The sequence below is a fragment of the Aulostomus chinensis genome, chromosome 23, assembly GCF_037954235.1.
Source record: "Aulostomus chinensis isolate RoL2024-O1b breed Wild chromosome 23, RoL_Achi_v1.0, whole genome shotgun sequence".
NCBI lineage: Eukaryota > Metazoa > Chordata > Actinopteri > Syngnathiformes > Aulostomidae > Aulostomus > Aulostomus chinensis.
This window is the reverse complement of record NC_141342.1, coordinates 19,798,892-19,818,057: the sequence shown is the minus strand read 5'-3', so window position 1 is coordinate 19,818,057 and position 19,166 is coordinate 19,798,892. Positions and strand designations below refer to the sequence as shown.

The 19,166-nt window shown below is 46.3% G+C and overlaps 1 protein-coding gene across 1 annotated transcript; it reads right to left on the bottom strand.

Moving 5' to 3' along the window:
- Positions 1-1,360: 1,360 nt before the first annotated feature.
- Positions 1,361-17,885, bottom strand: LOC147239953 (phosphatidylinositol 3,4,5-trisphosphate 3-phosphatase and dual-specificity protein phosphatase PTEN-like). The gene is made up of 9 exons (XM_086195326.1): positions 17,184-17,885; positions 13,313-13,397; positions 12,651-12,695; positions 11,975-12,018; positions 10,070-10,308; positions 9,742-9,883; positions 9,461-9,627; positions 8,835-9,080; positions 1,361-7,770 (listed from the first exon to the last, which is right to left on the bottom strand). The coding sequence occupies exons 1-9, from the start codon at positions 17,260-17,262 to the stop codon at positions 7,582-7,584; spliced, it is 1,236 nt and encodes a 411-aa protein (XP_086051452.1). The 5' UTR covers positions 17,263-17,885; the 3' UTR covers positions 1,361-7,581.
- Between the last annotated feature and the right edge of the window lie 1,281 nt (positions 17,886-19,166).

Sequence of the window (19,166 nt, the reverse complement as noted above, 5' to 3'; positions counted from 1 at the left end):
GAGAGAGAGAGAGACTGATGGACAGACGGGGACGTGAACAGGTGGAGCTACGGCCAGCAGCTTGAGCCTCTTCAGGTCTGCAGCCTCCTCCAGCAGCACCCGAGATCTGGGATGAGGGGAGAAGAAGACGAGTTAGGAACACATACGAGTATGATTTATGTATGACACATACAGGAGGACAGAGGAAAGAGAGGAGAGAGAAGCCCAGTGCATCATGGGATATCGCCAGCAGTCTATGCCTATAGCAGCAGATCTAAGGGCCAGCCTAAGCAGTCCTAACTATAAGCCTGATCAACAAGGAAGGTCTTAAGTCTGCCCTTTAAACATAGAGAGGGGGTCTGGGTCCTGGACTGAAACTGGGAGACGGTTCAACAGGAGGGGAGCCTGATAGCTGAAGGCTCTGGCTCCCATTCTACTGTTAGAACTCGAGGAACCAGCAGGAACCCTGCATCCTGGGAGCGAAGGGTTCTAGCTGGATCATAGGGGACTAGGAGCTCTGTCAGGGATGAAGGAGCCTGACTGTTGAGGACTTTGATGGTAGAAGAAGAATTTTGAATTCTGTTCTGAATCTGACAGGGAGCCATGAAGAGAAGCCAGTACAGGAGAGACCTGGTCTCTGCTACCAGTTCTAGAAGTGGTGAAGCTACGCAACCTAGCTTAGCATAAAAACTAGACTCTCCACCTCTGGTTACCAGGCAACATCTCTATGACAACATAACTCCTCCCACCTCCCTGCAGCTGTGCTACCTGGAGGATGACACCTGTTGACTCACCTGAGGATGACGATCAGAGACACGTCCATCACCGCCGCCACCGCCTCCTTCCTGATCTTTTTATAGATGCAGATGAGACAGAATCACTGATGTTTGGGGCCCACGAGGCCCCGAGTGTGTGTGACCTATTTTTGTTTTTTCCCCATGCTGGTCCTCTAGTCTGGAGCGCGCTCAGTAGGGCTACGGCGTTACATGGAAGGACAAGTGATCATCATTTCTGTCAAGTCAGTGGTAGCGCACTCACACATCACACCACAAGATTAAAATTCAGGAAACTGTCAACGTTCTCTCCAGGGCTCCACGGCGTCTCTTCAGAAATTAATTTTCATTTTCTTGAACAGTAATTTAGGATGAGAAATGTTACTTTTACGAAGTCGCCATGGCTACACTGGTGTTGTTTTTAATTCTGTGAATGCAAAAATCAGGCAATTTAACCTTTAAAACAAGAATCAAACAAATAGTAACTGGAGTGAAAATCGCCACCTGGATTGTAAACAGATGTGTATTTTCTCCACAAGCCTTTTTGAAGACAGACTTAAGACTCATGGGAGTTGTAGTGCTGAACAGAAGTCCACACAAACATCAGCAGCTGTTTATAAATAGTTTATTCACCTTTACAGTGTTTTATTTAATTATAAAACAAGGAGGAAAGAATAAAAGAACTGTGGGGAGGGTGGGGGGAGGGGCGGTTCAAAATGACATACTGGTTTCCATGGTGATACAGGCCAGCCACCATGATGACTTCTCTATTTATTTACTGAGTGAAAAACAAACAAATAAACAAACAAACAAACAAAAAACCCATCACTGGACTGCTGAGCTGACACAAGGGGGAGCGCTCGGCTCCAAACAGTTTTCTGGAGACAAAATGAGACTGAAGCCTCGCAGGTGAAACCAAAGCTGTCGACGGACGAATATTCCAAAAAAAACCCACAAAACCTCGGAGGTCAAATCCTGGAGCCACCCAGGTCAGTAAAGGTTTGATCTGAACTCAAACACACCGATGGTTCTGGACGTCAACACTGATTTCCAGACCAAAAAAACCCCACCAGCTGAGGTCCTCCAAACTGTTCTTGAGTAGCTTCTGATGTCACACCTGCTGACTGGCAGGGTCACCTTTGACCTCCGGGTAGTGGCGATGCACAACAGCTCGCCAGATTTCACCTTTCACTGACAGAAACTGATCTGAAATGTTGAATCCATTTATCAAGTAGAGGCGTCCGACCGACGTGACGGGAGGCGAAAGCACGTTCACCCCCCGGACGAGCCCTCCGGACTGATCAACAAAAAGATTAAAACACAGAATCCAAGCTGCGTTTGGCGGTTTGGTGGTGAGATGTAAACAGATCGAGACGTTTCGACGGCACTAAAACTGCTTCGGTTGTTTGTGATGTTTAAGGTTCCTTCAGAGGATTTTTTTTTTTCCTTTTTTTGTTCTTTTTATAGGAAAGTTCAAGGTTCCATCAGAGACTCCAGGTAAAAACTCATTTCATGACCAGCTCATTTCAACTTCTCCGGATCCGAGCAGGAACCATGAACTTCACGGGAACAGGGCTGCTCCACACTCGGGATGGAATTCCTGTCCAAACTCCAAACCCTGGATCAAGCCTGCTCCGTAAACGACAACATTAACGCCTGATGGACGACTGCTCTAGGATGACGAACGACTATAAAATGCTTTTTTTTTTTAAAAAAAAAGAAAGAAAGAAAGAAAAGAAAGATTTGAGCACCTCAAACAGACTAGGACAGCACCTGCCAGGCCTCAGACACCTGGCACCCGCTCAGCCAGGCCGTCGTGCAGAACCCCCGCTTTGACTGACGACTTTACGCCTTTGTGTCGTCACTTAATTTTCAAGCTAATCTGGAAATGCCACAAAAGGAAGAAATGTGATTTAGGTACGCGAATTGAACAGGTAGATGGTGGAGCAGGTAACGATACACCAGGATGTGGTGACGGAGAACAAGACGGGCCTCCTGTCAGAGAAAAATGGAAAGAGGTCTGGACAGAATTATCTTCGGTCGATCAAAATGCAATTTTTCTCAGCCTCAAGTGTAAAAACTTGACCGAATTTTTATTTAATTGTTTTTTGTTTTTTTTTAATTTTGCTGTGTCCATCAACCTTTTCTAAGGGCAATACTTCAAAAACGCGCATGAAAATATACAAAAATGACTGAAATATCGAATCGGTTGATTAACTGATCTGAAAGGCGAACAAAAACACATTGAATGAATTGTTTCTCATGCGTTTTCAGACGCTTCCAGAAATTCCAGTGGCAATTCTCTGTTTTTTCTTCATTTTGCAGCATGACTTGAGGGTTTGTTTTTTTTTTGGGGGGGGGGGGGGGGTTGTTTTGTAGCCAAAGTCAAAAGTGCAGAGAGACAAAGTAAATTCTATATCTGGATGGTTATGCACGAGGCCAGACCTGAACGGGCAATGGCAGGGAGTCAGGCGAGGCTGAACAGCACCTGTTAGACTGGGAACGTGTCACCGTGACGGCCGGAGTGGATCATCACAGTGACGTGAACAGAGCTGCGAGGAGTCAAGAGATCCAGAGAGGACCGACGCTCGCTGCTGGTAGAAAGCACCAGATGGACGACAGGCGCAAACATTGGCCCTCGCTAGCTTAGCACAAGGTTCTTAAAGAAGGGGTCCTTGAGGGTCTTCTAAAGGGTCCTCAGCAAAATTAATTAAACTTCAATTTTATCTAAATGCGTATGAAAGAACAAGGTTTGTGTCTCATCTGGGTTCTCATCATCAACTGTCAGCTGTTTCAGTTGAGTCTTTGAGAACTGAAGTCATGGTGGATCCTGATCAGATAAGATCCTTGTTCACCATGCTAGCAGCACTGTGGATTGATTAGTCTTTCAGCATCCCCTCGTTCACTTGCCCTCGGAGGAATCCCTGCTGCCATGAAGCTTCCTTTCAATTTTGATGAAACCCAAGTGGACTTGGCGAGATCGACCCACCGTTCTGGACATTTCTGCCATAATGTCAACGTTTTTGTTCATGGACTGGACTAATACGACCAAATGTAAGAAACTATGTCTGAACAAACAACCTACAAGGGGAAGTAACTGGCCGGTAACCCATCATAACTACGAACTACAAGGGCAAGTGGGTTCCTTTCACCCTCCAAGCGGACTCTGCTGTTCAGTCATGCCTCAGGCTGAGGGCAAGTGGAAAGACTAATGAATCTCAGGGATCTTTAAGACTCCTTGGAGTGTGCCTCAGTGTGATGTAGCGCTCAGCGACGCCTTAAAGGTCTACGACAGAAACTGAGTCTGAACCACATCGAAGAAGTTGCCACCAGATCAGCACCGGGCTGATGAACAGTTGTAGCACCGAGTGTTAGGACAGACAGCAAGGCAGGCCTCAGGTAGGACTAAAACTCTGGAGGCAGACCTTCTTTTACATGCTCATTAGGGATGTTCCAGTCAGCTGGGTGCTGACTGGAAAGGGACGGTATAGTTACACATGACTTGATAGGTCACGTCTACGTTTTGTTGGAATGGGTCTGCAGCCTTGTCCTGCAGCAGATGGCCTTGGGACTTAACGGTCACCTCGAAATCCGGAAGAGTAGAAGGAAGCGTCCTGTAAGAGTTCATCCACAAACACTGATCTAAAAAGCCTGTTAGCTTGTAAGGCCAGTCACAACATTTGGTAAAAGAATCATAACTAATTGGGAATTAGCTTGTTCCCATGAAAATCCATAAGCTTAAAGACTGAATCAGAACACCCGTCATGCTACTTTTGCATCTTTCAAATCCTGACAGGCCTGGCTTCAACTAGCTGTACCGCTAATGGGTTCTTCAAAAAGGTACAGTCTGCAACAAGTGAAGTGCTTCAATGTCTCCAGCAAGTAGAACAAGGAATAATTGACAGACAGTAATAATCCCATCGTGCCATCTTCTCTGAGATGTCAGAAACCAAAGACCAACACATCCCTCCTTCTACCAAAGCAAACCTGGGGCTTGTTCTGGACTAGTGCCCACACACACTTGGCTCTGTGTGCATCACTCTGTACATCTCTGCTCTCTCAGCGACATTCCAACCACAACAACAGCCGACTACGGTGTCTAACGTCGATACCAAAGCACTGTTTTTAGTCTTCTTTGGATAAGGCAGGCGAGACGCTACAATTTTTAAGTTGGTCTTGTTGGTGATGATAACCCCACCTTCAGCCCCTGACCTAGTAGTTCTTGTCCCTAGACCAGCCAAATGTCGGTGCCCCTCTAGAACCATACGTCCTGGTCAACAGCCAGTTCTTTGGCTGCTGAAACAAGAACTGGTTTGCGATACGGCACCGACCCCCGAACGTGCTCAAACAAACTTCGAAGAGCTTCCCTCAACCTTTCCATCTTGCTACTCTCATGACCGCGTCGCCTTGACTTTTTCCTTCAGATTTCTGATTTCAGGAGTTACAAAAGGACCGTTTGCTGGGTCCTGACCCCCAGGTTAAGAAACTCTGCACTAAAACCTCGTAAATGCTTCAACACGTGATTTGACAGAAATGGACAAAAAGGCTTTCTTGGATGGACTACGCTCGCCCAGGAACAGACGCTGTGTGATGCCTGTCAAAGGCCTCTGATGACTTTCACAAACATTTAAAGCAGAGAAGTCTGACGCAGCATCACTAATCGAAGCTGACAACGGTTTCCATCCCCTTTGTCAGTTTTTGCATCTTTTCTTTAAGTTTCTCAACAATTTGCTGGCAATTTCTTGTCAAACTACTCACGGCCTGTGATTAACAGCTCCAGACTTACACCAGGCTGGAGACCTTCTCCACAACTGTCATTCTGACATGGAATTGTTCATGACAAACGTCTTGCCTAAGGAGCTCTGGACTGCCCTTGGAGAGGAAATATACATATTTTGAGGCCTCAAGATATAACATGTTCCCACAAATTGAAGCATAGGAAAAAGTTACCTTATAGCCTCAAAATAATGACACTGAGGAAAGAAGTTATCGTAAATGTCCCAAATTATATCTCCTGCCGACTGATTCATTAAATTCAAAAAACCTGTTGTACCTTGTGGCCTCAAAATACCTAAATTGAGGGAACAAGATATGTCAAGGGAACGGATTAATTAAACTGGGGGAACAAGTTCTACCTTGTGGCCACAAAATCTATTTTTTCTCAGGATGGCTTCCCCCAGCCTCGGTAGCTACTCATCACATCCACTACTTCATTTAGTAGCGACTGTGTCCATGTCAAAATGGCTTTGATGAACATGGTCTATTAGTGGATAAAACTTCAGTAAAAATGTCAGTTGAGTTCCGTTTCCAACCATTACCAGGTCAGATCAGTGATGCTGCATCAACTTGTGGTTCCAGAACCTGAAATAGTTTGACAACAACAGCTTAAAAGTGCAAACTCCACCCGTCTGGCATCCAAGGCAGCCCGAACCAAGCGCTCTGGAGGTTGTAGCTTTTGTCTCAAGGTATGTTAGCTTACATAGGTGATAGCTTTCAAACATCCAGCTGACGGAATGGTTATACTGTGTGTAGTTTGTTTGTTGTTTAGCTTAATGATCGATACAAGTTTAACAAAAAGAGGTTTCTGTAACTGGCGGAGCTGATTGAAGGGCAGAGGAGAATCCTTCTGTGCAAAACGAGACAGAAAGTAGTAAAAGCATTTGTTCACAGTAGGTTTGAACTATAGCAGATTGTGAAAACTTTCTCTTCTTCATTGTCACATTCAAACGACACTTCTCTCTGTGTGCCGCTTCGTCCTCAAGCCGGTCCTGACCAGCTGAACCCAGTCTAGACCAGCACAGGAACTGGGCCCAAATCATCTCCTCCAGAATGAGGAGGTGATGAAGGAAAATTAAGTTTGGAGTTCCGAGAGATTCTTTGGTAGAAGAAGTTACAACGTCAAGAAGATATATCATTTTTCATCTTCAGCACAAAAGATTTAAGTGCTTCATTTGTATTCCAGAATCAGAACCAGAGCGGTTCAAACTGGCCCAGACTGGTCTAAGTCAACATAAACTTGCTCCAGCTGACTCAGACTGGACCTGGTGGTTAAAATTCAATTTAAGAGCATTTCATTCCTGTAATTTATAAGAATAGATAAGCACAGATTTAGTTTTACTTTGTCAGTTCTGGCTACGTTTGAAACGAGTCGCCGAAAAAAATATCCTCCGTTTGTTTGGACCAAAAGCGTGGACGCTGGCACATAGTGAGAAGAGTCAGACATTTAAACAGAACTGAACTGAAGAGGGCAGAGGTGAAGAACATAAAGATTGGTCTGCATATAGTTTCCTTAAACTGGGCAGGAAGGAAGCAAAGAAGGAAGGAAGGACACAAGGGATTGTGGGGGTTTATCCAACAAACATCTTGGTGTCACTAAAGAAGTCTACTTGTCTTTCAGTTTGTTTATATTCAAGTTTTACTCCTTTATTTTTTAAGTCCTCCTCTCTGTCCATTCATCTGTCTTATTGTCCTTTCGCCATTCTGTTCACCTGGCCTGGCCCCGTCCACAAAGTATTCCCCGTCCTCCTCACCGCCAACTGCGGTGTCATGTGATTGTCCAGCTTTGCATTGAGCAGAAGATTATAAAGGGGGGGGAGGGGGGGGGGCTTATATTCAGATCTGATCTCTTTGATTTTAGAGTCTTACAGATCAGCTCCGGTCCATCGGTTATATCCCCCCGTTAGCTAACAAGCTAGTCCCAGTTCGGGGGTTCGTAAGTGCATGAGTACACATACGTACACATATGTATACATACATATTCATCTGTGTGTGTGTGGTGTGTGTGTGTGTGTGTGTGGTGTGGTGTGGTGTGGTGTGTGTGGTGTGTGTGTCAGACTTTTGTGATCTGATTGTGGTGGTCCTCATCAAATGGCTCGTTCTCTGGGTCCGAGTCCGTCGTGTCAGAGTAGCGGTAGTGATCCGGTTCATTATCGCTCGCATCCGGTGTCACAGAGGCCGACGTGCTGCTGGCGTCACAGTTTGCTCCTTCCTCTACCGTCTTGGTAAAATACAGTTTCACCTGCATCACACAAGGAAGACCAACATGAGTGACCAGCGCCGGAATAATGAGACAAAGCACGACTTCAGGCCTGCTCTCCTTTGCTGTATATTGTTAGCAATGATTATCAATTAAAATGTTTTATTCTCTGGTAGAAAAATTGTATCTTTTTCTTTTTTTTAAATAAAAATATAATTTTAGTACATCAGTAGTTTAGTTTGAATGACACATAAAGCTAACAAGCAGCTAAGTTAGCCACATTAGCGTCGTCCAACGACAACAATACGTGACGTTTATGAGTTCAGCTCCAGGAGCCTAAACTACAGCAGTGACAAGCTGGTTTCAGGCTTCAAAAAGCAAATGAACGTCACTCCAGCAAATCCAAGTCTGGAGAGGAGTCGACGGTCTCTGACACGGTGGACGTTTACCGTCAAAAACAGACGTCAGGGGATTCTCAACTCTCGTGAGAAATCCACTGAATACCACGTAGCTTGACCGGGTCGAAACGCCATTCCGAAACAACACACGATGCTTTTATACAAATGATTACAGCACATCATCAACCTAGACAGGTCCTGGATAAGGCAGTGAAATTCATATGTGTGTGTGTGTGTGTGTGTGTTCCTCTAGATGACGTCAGAGACCAAGACAACACGGTGTTTAGTTTTGCACTGGAACTTCCACTACAACGAGGCAACAATGTGGATGTTTTGGTCAGTCTGGACTTGAGAGGAGAGCTTGGAGGTAAAGCCTGAGCTTCTCTGGTCTTTTCTCAAGTGCAGAGCTCCTACTCACGAGTTGATTGGTAAAGTCATCATGAGTAATACTACCAGTAAACTCACAAAACTAACACAAATGTTGCCGTTTGGGCTCAACAGCCTCACACACAGTCTGTACTGTCTGGAACACACCACTTGCTGGTGCAGGAGCTCCAGCAAGTGTCTTAGAGCCCGAACATGTCTAAAGAGCTGCACCGCGTTAGCCAGTTAGCATCGCATCAATAAAAAAACACGGTTCCTGGTCTGATGTTCCATAAACCACATTACAGCAGCTGCCGCGGAATCAAACCAACAGAAATCTGGTACCTTGAAGTTGGGGGAGAAGTTCCTGTTGGCCTTGTCTTTGTTGGCCTTGTCCAAGTCGTTCTTGGTCAGAGTGAGAACCAGGAAGTCTCTGTCGTTGGTTTCTCCTCCCATCACTGAACCCAGGTTCTGGGGCGTGCGTTCAGCCGGTTCCCGCGGCATTCCAGCGCTACCGTTCTCCAGCTTGTCAGCGTTCTCCTCTGGTCCTGGAATGAAGAAGGTGTTGATCCAGAAGTGGAACATCTTGTCCTGGAGGGAGAGGAGGGAGTCTTAGATAGGAGTTGTCAACATTGTAAAGATGGGCGCGTCTCGTGTTCAGGTTTGTTTCTTTCTTCCGGACTCGGTGAGATTTAACATCGATGAATTCGTTTTCAACAACAAATCTGACCTGAATTCAGGCTGCTTCCAGTTTCATTAGTTACAACCGAATCAAAACTAAAGTCTGCCCAACTTTAGCTTTGTCTGTTATTCTTCAGAGAGACCATCTGAATATTCTCAGTTTCTGCATCTTAAAATAGCAAAAACTAAACAGCAGAATATTTGTCATTAGGTTTCCTGGCATTTGGGTGGATTGTACATGGACTCCTGTCTAGAAGAACTATCTATGTGGGATGAATCCTCCTCCTCACCTTCTTCATCATCTTGTTCTGCTTGTGGAAGAACTCCACCTTGATGTCGCCGCAGACAGGAAGTGGCTGCGGGAACTCGAACAGCATCAGTTTGTCTTCCCGTCGGGTGTGGGCGGGGTTAGAGGTGTGGATCTTCACCTTCAGCTGGTAAACCACAAACTGAGGATCTGAACCACAAACGCAGGGACACAACGGTTCAGTCATCCATGGATTACGTTGACGTTCATTCTCCTACGACCGCATTTCCTTCAATTAAAACCGGGAGGAGAAACCCAACTCACTGCAGTTGCCTCCAGTGAACATGGGGATGGTTTCAAACAGCATCTTGTGGAAGAGCAGGGCGACAGGTTTGTACTGCAGCTGGTTCCTCAGCAGGAAACTGTAGTAGATGACGTAACGCCGCTGACTGGGAATGGTCACACCCTGCACACATGCGCGCACACACACACACACACATCATCCTCTTGCCAGTAAGCTGTGGATCATTTCCAACGAGCCTGCCAACATGCAGCCACTTTTCATGTTATTTCAGACATCTGCATGTGAAGCGCTGGACATGTTACCAGATAATTACTGCCTCTCCTGCCGATCTTTCATCGGTCTGGTTACCTTCTTGTCGCGGGTGCGAACTTCCCCATAGAAGTCCAGCGCCTCCTGAGCTTCCTGGAACTTGCCACGGTGCAGCAGGTAAGCGCAGATCATCACGCCGGTGCGACCTTTTCCCGCCTTGCAGTGGATGGCGGCGACGTGCTGCTCGTCTTCACTCAGCCACTGATCCAGGTCCTCGCAGAAGGGTTTGATGAGCTCCAGCTGGGGCGGGTTGTGGTCCTCGAAGGGATACTCAGCCACTGAGACAGACGGACCAGTTAGACGCTGGTTCACACACCAAGCAGAGTCCCATACCCTGCGCTCAAAACTAGTTCTTTTTACTGCTCCCACTAGTTGTTACACGAGTGAATCCATTCGGTTGGTTTTTAAGCCAAACTGATTTTTGTTTGAACGAACCTGCAGTGACACCAGGCTCTCAGACGGAATCCGATTCAGTTTTAGTGAAAATACTGAACCCAGTTGTGAAAGGAAAGTGGGCGGTACGTAGTCCAGTCTTGGTTTTGATCCGGAGGAAACCTTCAGTCCTCGCTGTTCAAAACCTGTTAGTCTGGATCATCCTGATACCAGCTGATGGATCCAGGATCAGACTATACTACTGGTTGCAGCCCTCCACCAACCGTCCAGCACCCGTGTCCATCCATCTGCTGGTATTCGTTGGGTGAGGGTCAGATGAGGCGGCTGGACTGCATAAAAACAACTTTATGTTTTGTGCCTAAGAGTCGCGAGTGCAAATTTGGTATCTGGTTCAGAACAAAGCAATCACATGAGAAACGGGGGTCAAAAGTAAAATGAATTATATCATCTTGGATGGGATTTCTTAATCTCCATAATAATATTAAACGTCTGGGTGTGGAATCTGTTTCAACATACATGCATGGATAAGATATCACAGACACCAGACGCCCGTAGGTGGCGATAGAGAGGACCAGCTGAATCCCTGGTCTGCCTCTCCAGGCGTGAAGACGAACCTGCAGTGACCTTCAGGTCAAATAACCTCGGTGGCAGAAAACTCAACGACTACCTGCTTGGGAAAGATGCCACCATGTTTATCCTCGTTTCATTTGGCTTCAATGACAAGGACTCACGCTTGCTTGTGCACGCTACATAACGAGCGTGACCTCTAACCTCTCAAACATCTTAACGGCCACCGAACGACCACGCGCACTAACATCAGCCACTGCTATGTTGCCCTCAGCAGGTGATGTTACGCTTCAGAAATCAGGGGGAAAAAATCATCCCACAACAAGCAACCCTTCAGGTGAGTTCACACCAAACACGATGCAAATTTTCATGTCGCTTTATTTGCGCGAATTTGACCGTTGGATCATTTGTTTTCAATGGCGTCATTTGCGTGAACTCTTTCCCCAGCGAGGAGAGTTTATTTCCTCTGTTTCTTTCCATTGTCAACCATGGCTGACCTATCTTGTATCTGTTGTGGAAGTCCCAGATACGGCGGAAAAGCAAACGCCGCTGTATCTGGGTCCATGGCATAATCCAGAGGCGCACACAGCTGGGTGAATTTCACGGCCTTCTCCAGGAACTGCGCCTGGACTACGGCCGTTTCCAGCGGTACTTCAGAATCGGTGCCAGGACATCACGGATGGACACCAACTAAAGCTAGGACTGTTGACGCCAGGGGAATCTCAACGGCTCTCTCGACACAACATCACGCGAATTTGTCGCTCAAGTTGAATACTTTCAACCTGGCTCAAATGGCTCAAAATTCTTGCCGCGAAATTCGCGTGACGTTATTCACGCCGCCCGGCGAGTACACGGCAAATTTGCCTCTATTCGTGTGTCTACATAGACTTTACATGTAATCTTAATGCATGAAATATTAGCGTTGCGTTTGGTGTGAACACACCCTTACACACACCGGTTCACTAACTGGTGATGTCATCTTACCTTGACAGTTGAACTTTGACGTGTCATAATGTCGCTCGGCACATCTGTGGACAGAGACGCAGACGTCACAGGTGGCCGTTGCTTACTTTTTAACCAACCAATCAGCACCAAGGTGGATTTCTCAGCCAATATTTTACAACTGATTTCATCCGTTGGCTGATCTTTGCCAGTGCCAACGTTCACATTTCCAACCGACTGAAACACACTTTTTTAACATCCATTAATAACAAAAACAACACACTGCTTTCTCAACAGACGAGTAAAGAAAGGTCGGCGTCAATGATCAGCATCAGCCGATGTTCTTGTACATATTTAATTAATAGAACCTCCCACCTCCGGTCAAGTTAACGTTCCTCTCTCTGAGCTTAAACTGTAAGAAGTCTCACTTATGAGTTCAAAAATCTATCAGAACAGTGGACAGAACCTGCAGGAGCCTGTCAACACTCCAGATACACAGGAGGGACTCATACAAGGCTGAACTTGAACATCCTGAACATCAAAATAAAGAAGGCCGACGTTACAGAGGAAGACTCACACTGACGTGCAACACCAGAAACGTGTCAACGAGACGGTGAACCGTGCTGCATTTGTGATAACCCAGCTGGTGGGGCGTCACCATGACAACGGAGTCGGAGTGTAACAACAATCAACAGACCAACAGTCAGACGGTACTTACAGATTGTAGATCTTATAATGACTCTTGTGCTTTGCATCTAAAAATCTGAGGGACAAAAGAGAGAAGTTCAATTACTCTGCAGGGCATGAACCTGATTCTGCTGGAGATATGACACACACACACACACACACACACACACACACACACACACACACACACACACACACACACACACACACACAAATAAACAGCCGGGTGATGTGGTAAAATTGTCCAGCCATTAATCCAAGGGCACGTGTTGACACTATATTTGTCCAGAGGGCTGTGTGTGTGTGTGTGTGTGTGTGTGTCCATTTTTAACAAATGGATGGAGTCATGGAGGTGTTTGTGGTGAAAATCAATACAAAAATCAACCATGTGAGTTGATGTCCAGCCTCTTTCTAGTAAGTCAATAAAACGACTCAAAGCATCACAAGCAGCGTTGTTTTAGCGTCAGTTTGGAGCTGGACTGTCGCTCCTGGTCGGCTCCGCCTCCATCACATGATCAGAGCTTCAGGACCAGGAGCTGACAGCTGACTGATCTCTGCCGCAGCTTCCGGCTAAAAGCGGATTCAAACCAGAACGACCAGCACAACTCAACATTGAGATATTTGCTGAAGAGAAAAGCACATCAGTTTAGACCTGGACGAAGGGGTCAAAGGTCACACAGAGCAGCGTCTTACCTTACGACGTCATCGATGTTGTTCCTATAAACTCCCTCGAGCCGCTCAGCAGGGAAACCCATCGCGATGATGTTTGGATAAATATCTGATCACGCCGTCAAGGATCACTACCTCACCTGATACACTGATAACCTCTCTTCCTCTTTCCATTTGCATTTGCTGTCCTAATTACATGAGAAGGCAGTGACATCAGGAGGGGCGAGGGGGCGTGGCCAGACAATTCCAAGTGCTCCAGCTGTTCAGGGATGGAGCCGTTCCCTTCACTCCACCTTCAAATACATTTGCCAAACAGGGCCAGGGGGTGGAGCCGATCAGCGCTGGTGTGACCTGATAGCGGTTAAATTGTTGTCACGACGGTGGAGTTGACACTGAAGCAAACGTCGCACCAGGAGACGCGTTTCTATCAACACGTGGGTTCCCACTCACGTAGCTGTGACTGTGCTGTCAGATAACCGCTGACTTAACGAGCTACACGCCGTTAGCAGTGATGCGAGTACTTCATATCCTGTATCGCCGACCTCCGTGTCACAGGAATGACCACAACTGTGAGAGTTAAATTTCGTTCTAATTACATTGCTCATCGTGTATCTGGACAATTTTTTTTTGTCGTCCATCAGCTTGAGTTCCCTTGGATGCTCTCCGAGCGCCGCGAGCATGTATGACAGAACAAAGCTCACGTAGTCAAACCAGCACGGATCATTCAGTGTGAATGCACTCTAGAACTGAACCAGTAGAACCAGACGCAAAAGCATCTCCGCCACTTCTACGTCATCATCACTCTGAACAAAGCGAGTTTAACGAACTGATGCTTCGAATGAAAACAACCGGATCTGCTGAGTCTATGATGAAGCTGGTGAACGATTCATCATCCAAACACAAATAAAAGAATCGGATCGTTAAATGTTCGCTCTCATCGAGCCGTCGCCACCATGGTGGGTTCTGTCAGAACAGGACCCACACCTTGATCTCAACCTGCCTCCTTACTGGGAAGACTGGAACTATTATTTGATCTTCAGAATATTCTCCAATTAATCATCTACCCGTCAATCAAAAGTTGCATCTCTATGATCATTAAAGAGGGAATCAAACCAGCAACTCTCCTTTCCTTTGTCCTCTCTTCCTCCCTCTCACTCTCTCTCCTCTGTCTCCTCCTCGCTCGTCCACTCGTCTCTCCAGTAGAAAACCATGATGTCATCCACACACGCACGCACACACGCGTGCGCGCGCGCGCACACACACACACACACACACACACACACACACACACAGCTATGAACAGCAGCAGATTTTAGCCGTGTGGGTTCGTGTCATTGAAAAGATGCAGGTTTTATATTTTAGACTAAATATCATCAGAGCTCAGAGTCATGTGACCGTTCACATTAAAGGACGAGCGAAAGAAAAGGTGGGCGAATCGAACGACAGAACCAGAAATGTGAGTACACACATTCGAGTCAACACACTCTCCGTTCACTACAAAACACAGTTTGAGTGTGTGTGTGTATGTCTGCCTCTCAGCAGGAACAGTAGCAGGTCACATGTTCCCAGCTATTTCACCTCCATCCCAATCAACACCTGTCAGAAACGTCCAATGATCGTTTTAGTCTGACAACACCTGGATGTTTCAACACATGCAAACACATCCGTCAGACTAAAATTGGATTTCTAGAGGTCGGACAAACGGACCTGGGCAATAATACGGCAAGTACAGGCTTCGGCATTCTGCACGTGTTCTGTAGGTTCTGCTTGGCGTTTGACTCGGAAGTCAAACAGCGAACAGTCAAGTTGTGGCCACGCGAGGAGAAACATTTCCTTCTACCTCAGCGCCAGGAGTCCGTTTGCTTATTCGAAGACCTCCACCTGACAGTGACGGCGCCCCTTAACAGTGAGGACATGCTTGGGTGAATGAAACGGTTCTTCCTCATTCACAGCAACTGGAACACTCAACAGCTGTGCATGTAAATGGGGTGATTGACAGGCTGGAGGAGAGCCTCAGACACCGAGTCCTGACACTAGTCCACAACTGGGAGGAGAAACTACAACATTGCCGCTGCAGGATTTGGTGAAAGAGTCACGCTGGGATTGTTGTGTACGATGTTGTACTAGAATAAATACATGGATGTTAATTATGGATCATTTACAAAGGAGAATTTTCTTTATTTAAAATTAAAACTACCTTAGAAAATAATAAAAAAAATTCTGCAGGACTATTTAAAAATGAGGCTAAAAATCCAGATGGATCCGTTCATCTCTCTCTTTTTCAATAATCCAGATCATCCAGGCAGGACGTGACCAGGATGGATCAGCCTGATACCGGCGTTGCTTGGACCCGAGAGTTGATCTAGAACACACTCTAGTCTTGGCAAACAAAATGTGCGTTAACGGATATTTAGAGCCGAGAAGTGAGACCTGATCACTGGAGTTCCTGTCCACTCAGGACACTTCGGTGACGCGTATGAACAGGACAACCATTCACACCTACCGCCGCACTTTCTCCATTTACGCTAAATTGAAGGTTTCTGCTCTGCGGGAGGAAGCCAGAGCACCCGGAGAACCCACACAAGAACAGCAGAACCTTCAGGCTCCACGCAGGAACGCTCTGCTGTTCACTTCTTGCTGCACATGAGCCAATCAAACTAATTCCTTTTCAATTGTGGTCCATCACTAAAGCAGGTGCAGGGAAATGCTGACTGCACAGGTGCACGCTTGGAATTCTGGAATTTGCAGGCATGTTCCAGATTTAATTGAAAATTTAAGCTTTTTTATTTTAAAGGGTAATTTTACCTTCTTTTTTTTTTAGTTCTGTGCAGGAAGGTCAAGGGAACCTACACCTTTCAGATCAAAGATGCTGACGGTGTTGCACAGGGAGGGTTCTTGTTGTAAATCATCTTAAAAAAACGAAATACACTTTTTTCTTTTCTAAGAAAAGACAATTTGAGTGAACAGAAACAGGGACTAATTTGCTTGCTGCTTAAAAAAATAATCAAAGAGATTAGATTTGTGGCAGGAACATTTCCAGGTCCAGTGACTAATGTTCTGCTCAGCGTAGTGTGTGTGTGTGTGTGTGTGTGTGTGTTATTTCGGTCTTGTTTTGTTCGCGGAAGTTAGTTGTGTGTGTCTGGTGAGGTTTTCTCAGGTGTGTTTGCAGGGTTCAGTCAGCTGCAGTCTTCTGATGCAACGCCACTGTTAGCTTAGCGTGCTAGCACCTGCCAAGTTACCTCCAGCCTCACTTGAGGGGGAAACTGCACGAAACCAAAAACGCCAGCAGATCCGAGTGTTTCACTCAGGCTCGGAATTAAACTTCAACTCAACAGAAAAACAACAACAACCCAACAGCACCACAGACATCGACTCACAAAGGATCGCTAACGTTTTCTGGAGCAATTCGGTTCCATTTCCTAATACGAGCTACAAGCAGCTCCGGACTCCGTTGAAGAAAATGTCATTTTAGAGCAAACGCGAACACACGTCGACGTGCACAGACAGCTGACATCATTTTACAGGCTTCTAGAAAGCAGACCAACATCGTCCCGCAAAGTAAAGAACATCGTGCAACACTGGAAGCATTTTCAGTGCATATTTTTCATTAGAGTGAACCCTTGTCTAATGAATCTGACCAGCAGGTTTAAAATGCCTGTAACGACACTTTCATTACACGCAAGCCGAAAAAAGCCGAGGTCGGTCTGTCACCGGAGCGCGTCTTCGAGCAGCATCCTGCTGCTTTTCCATGCCAGCTTTTGTCAGATTTCTTCATTTCTGAACGGAGTTCTGCACTGGTGCGTGTTAAGCCGTAAAAACTAGAGCTAGCATGCCGTGCTACACAAAACCAGTTAAAACACAGAAAAGAAAAAAATACGGAACAGTAAAAGGATACAGGTCAGGTCCAGGTCGAAGCCGTCCTCCTGGTATCGCCTTTTGTTTCTGCTCACAATTTCCTTGATTAAGGCAGCCATCACGCCTGTCTGCGATGGAGTCCGTGAATGACGGGATAATACCGAGAGACCGTCTGTGTTCTCCGGTCCCGGCTCCGGAGCCTCTGCTGCTGTTGGCCGGGAAGCGAGGCTAAGTGGAGCAGCTAGCTTGGAGCTAGCTAGCCACCAGGTCCGCGACTTCCACAATGTCGCTTTTAAAGTCTTAATGCAGAACAAATCCTCCGTGTGGACAATGGGAACAAAATTAGCCGTAAAGGATGAAAAATTACCCGTTATCCGTTTTCCTCGGTCCCCACCCTGACAGCTTCGGTTTGACCAGTGGCTAGCCGGCCTGCTAGTTGACAAGCAGCCCGGCCGTTGGTGCCGTTTTCTGGGTCAGAACAAGGGGGCGTCGGGGCCTCCTCCCTGCTCCCACTGCGGGCCCGGGCTTCCAGGTCCCCCGCCTGGAGACAAAACCATCCGCGTTTTTAATTTCGGTTAAAATCCAACCATCCAGACGTCGGATTGAGCCGCTCGTACTCTTCCCAGGCGCGGTGAGCGGCAGCGGCGCCGTGATTGAACGCAGATCGGCGGAGAGGATAGCTCTCCGCGGCGTCTTTGAAGAGAAAAGCGGAGCGAGACGAGACAGATCGAGGTAGAAAAGCGAGCGGTGACAGGATGAAATACTTCCGCTTCACTCCTTCAAAATAAAATCCGCTTTAATGTCTCGCTATATTGAACCACTGCATGCGATATGCTTTCAGATGAAATTTACATGACACGTAAATGAATTAAACCATCGCTTATCTGGCTACGCCCACTGGATTTTACACTGCAATCAGAAATATTTCGAAGTAAACCATCAGGACATTGACGAGTAAACACGCTCTCAAAGCGCTTAGACCCTCCCGTTCATGAGACACTTATTAATTTGTTACTTATTCCGTTGGTTTAATGATTTTAATCTACTATTTCTGAGTCATGTATATATAGATTATCTATCATTTCGGCGTTTGGATTTTTATTGGCATGTTTGCTTGGCTTTGTAGCCTGATTGATTCTGAATTGTGTGCAGAGAACGGTCCTGTAACGCGTGATCCCGTGCCTTTATTTTGACACTTCTGCTGTTTCCTCAGGTGACATCACCCTGTCTAACTTGATTATGCTACTCGTTAGCAGCTAACTGGGCTTCATGAACCAAACGCATCCTGACAGCCCGTAAGGTTGCCAGCTCCTGATCTATTTATCCCCCCTACATCGAAAACTTTCCTCGCACAAAACCACGTAAAAAGCATCAGCGGAAACCATCACGACCTGGCAACCCGAAACACTCACTGACGTTACGTAATAACCCCGCAGCCTCCAGCCACCGATGCGGCTGCGTCCATCTATTGTCACATTTTTGCAGTTGATGTATTTTTTCCCCCTCCCTCCGGAGATGAAGCGGGTTGACGGTTGACCCGGGTTATCTGATTCGGTTCCTTTAACGGGAAACACTGAATGAAGGAGCTGTGGCGGTGCCGTGTAAATGCGGTCCCGAATCCGGTTGAGTGAACTCGCGGCGCCACCTGCCGTCGGGACGCAGACAACAGTCCGATCGTTTGGGAACGTGTTACCGGGAGCAGATGTTGGTTTCTGAATTCTGGTTGATAATAATTATCATGAGCAGAATATCAAGCTTCATAAGCTAAATGAAGAAAAACGCCCAGATGACATTTCTAGTTAGTCTCAACTTACACGTCATTTATCAGCTTTTCTAGTTTATTTCACATAAATATTTTATTTGTTTGTTTTACACTCAGTAGTTTGAATGTCATGTGACCAAGGGCTCCTTAAAATCAAAGGAATGGTCATATACTACGCATCTTTTTTTTAAAGTTAATTTTATTTCATTGTAAATCCTCTTATTTTTTTCTCTTTAGTTTCCAGGGACAAAGCTAAAGTTT

Bases quoted from the DNA above. Each gene is read 5' to 3' on its own strand.
- LOC147239953 (XM_086195326.1), bottom strand. From the start codon at position 17,262: ATGGCTGCCTTAATCAAGGAAATTGTGAGCAGAAACAAAAGGCGATAC. The intron at 9,884-10,069 runs GTAACCAGACCG...GCATGTGTGCAG, and splicing joins TTCGCACCCGCGACAAGAAG to GGTGTGACCATTCCCAGTCA. The intron at 9,628-9,741 runs GTGAGTTGGGTT...TTTGTGGTTCAG, and splicing joins GTTCACTGGAGGCAACTGCA to ATCCTCAGTTTGTGGTTTAC.